Genomic DNA, 6,347 nt, shown 5'->3' on the forward strand with positions numbered 1-6,347 from the left:
ACATTTAGTCAGTTATAAACTATAATCTCAGAAGATATAAGAAAGGATTAAAGTAGTGTAGAAAGAAAGAAAATTTAAATTAGAAAGAATACTCATTGTTTAATGAATTTTATTTTTAAGACAAATATGGAAACAATAAATTATAAGTCAAATAATCAACTGATTAAAAGACAAAAACTGCAAAGCAAATGATATAGAATGTGGTAGAGCTCTTTGGATACTGCATATCTATTCCCCTACTTGTTTTCACATGTAAATTGAGATTACTCTGTATGAGGGACAGCTTATATTATAATGTGAATATAATAAACAATTTGTGCATATAATTGCATAGCATTATAACACTTAGACACATAAAGAGAAATAGGGAAACTTGATAAAACAAAATATATATGAAACATATAACTAATAATTTGGTTTTATTGATGGAGAAAATACACTATTAAAACTTTTTTATTCTCTCTCCCTCCCTCTCCCCCTCCTCTCTCTCTCTCTCTCTCTCTCTCTCTCTCTGTCTCTCTCTTTCCCATTCTCTCTCTCACAAAGTCACACACATATACACACACACAACACACATTTATTAAAGTGATGAATGTTAAATAGGAGCACAGTTTGTTATAGCTTTATTGAGGTAAAATTAACTAGACTTACAATTCTTGACAACTTTAACCATGTCTTTTCTCTTGTTATGCAGAATTTTCATAAAGAATGAACAATATCTCAGTGGTGACTGAATTTATTCTTCTGGGTTTCTCTGGCTCATGGATGCTTCAGTTCTTCCAGTCTGGGGTTTTTATAGTCATGTACCTGTCAGCCATGATGGGTAATGTCCTCATTATTGCCAGAACATCTTTGGACCCATGCCTCCACACACCCATGCACTTCTTCTTAAGGAATCTGTCTTTGTTTGACCTATGTCTCATTTCAGCAGTTGTGCCCAAAACTGTTGTCAACTCTTTGACTTACAGCAATTCATTTTTTGGCTGTGTCACCCGACTCCTCCTGGTGCCACTTTCAGCAGTGTCAAAGCTGTTCCTCCTCACAGCAATGTCCATTGACCACTATGCTGCCATTTGCCATCCCCTGCACTATGAAGCCATTATGAACGGGGACATATGTGTGCAGATGGCTGCTCTCTCCTGGGTCACTGGTGGTTTGATATCCGTTATACAAACCTTCTCCTTATCTTACTGTGGACTCAACGAAATCCAACGTTTCTTCTGTGACATTCCCCAGTTGTTAGCTATTATTTGCTCAGAGAATATAACTGCAGATATTGTGTTCATTCTCGTTAATGCAGTTGTGGATTTCTGTTGCTTTATCTGCATAATAATCTCATACATCTAGATCTTCTTCACTGTCAGAAAAATCCCATCTGCAGAAGGGCAGTCAAAAGCGTATTCCACTTGCCTCCCACATCTGGTTATTGTTGCACTTTTTCTGTGAATTGCTTTCATTGCCTACCTAAAACCTATGTTTGGGTCTATATCATTCACTGATCTCATTTTATCTTCTCTATATATTTTGTTGCCCCCTTTTCTTAACCCCATTATATACAGCCTAAGAAACAGGGCCATAAAGGTAGGTTTGGAGAAGTTGATCACCAGAAAGCTCTTGACAAAGGAAAGTATTCTTCTTTTTCTCCAAGAATAGAGGCATTTTCTTCTTAATATTGTGTAAGTACAAGACTAACCTAGCTCATTTGTTGCAGATCTGTGCTTACTCCAGTGTTACCTGAAACCATGGTGGTGATCCTTGTAGAATCCTTGTAGATCCTTGTAGATCCTTGTAGGTGATCCAAAGAAGAATAAAATATACGTAGTGATATTAATGAAGCTGAACTCAGGTCTGACGGTTACAGCTTTGGAGCATTGTTAGAGAAAATGCACATTTATAGTCGCTACTTGGTTTCTATTAAGCTACTTTGATTTCTCTTTATTGAACCAGCTCACACATCCTGGTTTTGGATACTTGACTAGAGAGTCATAAATACTTCCTCCTTGAATAATACTGTGGATTCCCAGATGTCCTTGTTTGTGATCCAAAGAGAGCATATGTATCCTCTGTGACTGAGAATGGCCTCTGGAAGCTGAGCCTAGGCATCTGAATCTCCTTAATATTTCATTATACTTGCTTACTCCTGTTGTACTATATTTTTAATGCAACAAATCTTTCCTGAGTATGCATTGATAAATGTGATTCTTTTGTATTTTCTAAATGTACAAAACTACAACAGAGGTAAATAAGATACTTCCTTATATCTTTGAAGGATATTCATAAATATTATTAAAGAAGACAACAGAAGAAAACTGTTCACCCAGGGAGATTTACTTCTTCATAGACAGGCAGTTCTCCTACCTCCACATGAACTTTTGTACAATTAAGTTCACGAACTTGTTGCAAAGATGTTGTTAACCTTTTTTATATCAGAGGGATTATTCATTATGAATTTTTACCAACTGGACAGTTCACAAGTTTACTGTTTGGAGGTACTGTAAAGGCTGTATGAAAAAGTTAGATGACCTGAACTTTTTGCCAACAATTCATGGCTCTTGCTTCAGAACAATGCACCAGCTCACACGGCACTGTCTGTGAGGGAGTTTTAAGCCAGTAAACAAATTACTGTTTACTGGAACACCATCCCTACTCACCTGATCTGCCCCCCCAGTGTCTTCTTTCTTTACCCAAAGATAAAGGAAATATTGAAAGGAAGGCATTTTGATGACATTCAGGACATCAAAGGTAATATGATGACAGCTCTGAAGGCCATTCCAGAAAAAGATTTGAAGAGTGAACTAGGTGCTGGCATTAGTGCATAGCTTCCCACGGGGAATACTTCGAAAGTGACCGCAGTGATATTCAGCAATGAGGTATGTAGCACTTTTTCTAAGATGAGTTCGCGAACTTAATTGTCAGACCTCATACTTGTGTGTTTACATCATTTCAATATTTCTGGATTATATAAAATAAGAAAAGCTAAGAATTTATTAATAATTTGAAATCTAAATTCAGAAATATTTCTTTATTTTTAAATTTTACTTTACTATCTTCTTATTACTCAACATTTTGAAAATGTTCTTATTTTTATTATACCTGACCAGTATACAAAAATAACTCAAATGGGATTATTTGCTGTATGGTTTGTTGGTGTTTCTTTTTGGTAGTCTGTTCAACCCCTGACCCAAATAACTGGAAGGAAAAGGTGCTACTAATCAAATTCAGCCAAATTTGTCATATAACTCAGCTGATTGAAACACATATTTTGTTTAAAATTTTCTGTGCTTTTCTGATTCATTACCTTATCTAAATATAAATGTTCAGCAAACAAAACTTTTCATAGAAAGAAACATTAGTTAGAATTTACTGGATTATAAATGAAGAGTGATAATATAAGCCTTCTGTTTGATCATGCTTTTATTAGTTTCCAAAATCTTTATCCTTTGTAATAATTGACTTTTTTGACAATGAAGAGCATTATATTTTGACCACTCTTTTAATCAACATGTATTCATGATTTAGAAGAAAAATTTAACATAGAACACCCATATCTTCAAAATGCACTAGAGTTAATGAATTCATAACTTTTTTACTATTTACATATTTTGAATTATTACAATATTACTTCTCTACATATTTTCATAATTACATATACACACACATCTATATTCATCTTCATTTCTTCTGTTGATTCCCCAATAATTTGTTACCAATAATTTGTTGTTACCAATAATTTGGTATCACTTGTTTAGAGAGGCAACAAAGTTTCATTAAGTTTCAGTATTTATCAAATATTTTCTATTGGTTTATTGTTTGTATGATCTATCTGTTTGTAAGGAATAGAATATATGACGGTCTGCCTGGGAACATTTGGGGATGTAAACTCTCACAGTGGCTGGGATACATGCTTGGCTTAAAGACATGGAAATATGTGACTGAAATGACAGAAAATTCAAGATTGCAGTTCTGAAAAAACTCAACAAGATACAAGTAAACTCAGATAGACTGTTTAATGAACTCAGAAATAAAATCAATGAAAAAAATGAATACTGTACCAAAGAGACTGAAAATTTTAAAAAGAACCAAATAGAAATTCTGGAGCTGAAGAACTAAATAAAAGAGATGAAGAATGAAATGGTGAGCTTAGGAAATAGAGCTGACCAGATGAAGGAAAAATTAGTGATATCAAAGATAAAAATCTGGAAATGACACACATGAAAACAGCGTTAAAAGAAATGAAAGAACTCTACAAGAACTATCTGACTCCATCAGAAAGAGCAATAGAAGAATATGGGTATACCAGAAGGAGAGAGAGGGAGAAGGGAACAGAGAATATATTCAAACGAAGAGTCAATGAGAAGTTCCCAAACCAATGGAAAGAACTGGATCCTCAAATCCAAACAGAACACCTAATTACCTCAATCCTAACATGCCTTTTCCAAGGCACATAAATTAAAGCTGTCAAAAATTAATGACAAAGAGAATGCTCAAGGCAGCCAGGGAAAAGAAGGCTGTAACCTACAAAGGAAAGTTCATTAGATTATCATGAGATTTTTCAGCAGAAGCTCTACAAGCCAGGAGGGAGTGGAGTCAAATATTCAAACTATTGAAAGAGAGAAATTACCAGTCAAAAATGATATTTCCAGCAAAGTTAACCTTTAGATATGAAGGAGGAATAAAGACCTTACCAGATATACAAAAGATGAGAGAACTTTTCACCACACAGCCTGCATTACAGGAATTACTGAAAGAGGCTATTTGATCTGAAACAAAAAAAAACAACAGGATACAAAACCATGATCAAGATTAATAACAGACAGACAGAAGCAGGAAATGGTAACCCCTACACAAAATAGGACACCATACATTTAAACATAAGTGTACTCATAAAGGGCAAAGAAGATAAAAACATAAAAGTAGAAAAAGAGAAGACAACTTGCTACTACAACTCAGAAAACAACTCACAGCATAAATAAAGATAATTTGTAACAACAAAAACATGAAAGGAGAGGGAGTAAAGGCTTGAATCTGCAAAGGGAAATGGGGATAAGAAGCATGCTGAAGAAAAGGGACTAATGTATATATGAAACTTTCTTTTACATAAACTTAATGGTAACCACTCAAAAAAAAAAAAAAATCCAGAACTGAGACACATAACATAAGAAAAGAGGAAGCAGAGGGGGAAAAAAATCATACAATACCACCAAACTAAAATAACAGACAGAAGCAAAAAGGCAAAGAAACAATGGAGACATGTGACCACCAGAAAACTAAAGATAGAATGATAGGAAATCCTCATACATCAATAATCACCCTAAATGTAAATGGACTGAAATCACCAATAAAAAGGCATGGAGTAGCAGAAGGAAACAAAAAACAAAACTCAACTATATTCTGCCTCCAAGAGACACATCTCAGCTACAAGGACAAATATAGATTCAAAGTGAAAGGGTGGAAATTGATACTCCAAGCAAACGGTATTCAGAGAAAAGTGGATGTAGTCATACTGATATCTGAAAAACAGACTTCAGGATAAAAAAGGTCACAAGAGACAAAGATGGACATTTCATAATGATACTAGGAATAATACAACAAGAAGATATAATACTTATCAGTATGTATACTCCCAATCAGGGAGCACCACAATGTATAAAGCAACTACTAACAGAATTAAAGGGAGAAACTGACAAAAACACAATTATAGTAGGGGACCTAAATATGCCATTGACAGCTATGGATAGATCATCCAAACAGAAAATCCATAAGGAAATATCAGTCCTAAATGACACATTAGATGAAATGGACATAATTTGACATTTATAGAGCACTTCATCCTAGCACATCAGATATACATTCTTTTCTAGTGTACATGGAACATTCTCAAGGATAGATCATATGTTGGGACATAAAATTAGTCTCAGCAAATTTAAGAAGATTGAAATCATACCAAGCATATTCTCTGACCACAAGGCTTTGAAATTAAAGATCAACTGAAAAAAAAAAAAAAACAGGAAAAACCACAAATACATGGAGATTAAACAACATTCTATTAAAGAATGACTGGGTCAAAATATAAATAAAAGAAGAGATCAAAAGATGCCCATCGGTAGACGGTTGACAATTAGGAAACTGTGGAGTATTACGCAGCCATAAAGAAGAATTAAATCTTACCATTTGCAACAATATGGATGGACGTAGAGAACATTGTGCTAAGTGAAACAAGTCAGAGAAAGACAAATACCATATGATTTCACTTATATGTGGAATCTAAAGAAAAGAATAAATGAACGAACTAATCAGAAACAGCCTCAGAGATATAGAGGAAAAACTGAGGGTTGCTAGATGAGGGG

The 6,347-nt window shown here is 34.3% G+C and overlaps 1 protein-coding gene across 1 annotated transcript; it reads left to right on the top strand.

Annotated features, from left to right (window-relative positions):
* The first annotated feature begins 708 nt into the window (after nucleotides 1-708).
* On the top strand, nucleotides 709-1,653 carry LOC117017008 (olfactory receptor 14A16-like). Its single transcript, XM_033096906.1, is given in 1 exon segment — nucleotides 709-1,653. A coding segment is annotated over 1 exon segment (945 nt).
* The last annotated feature ends 4,694 nt before the right edge of the window (nucleotides 1,654-6,347 follow it).

This window comes from Rhinolophus ferrumequinum, chromosome 24 (genome assembly GCF_004115265.2).
Source record: "Rhinolophus ferrumequinum isolate MPI-CBG mRhiFer1 chromosome 24, mRhiFer1_v1.p, whole genome shotgun sequence".
NCBI classification, from domain to species: Eukaryota; Metazoa; Chordata; class Mammalia; order Chiroptera; family Rhinolophidae; genus Rhinolophus; species Rhinolophus ferrumequinum.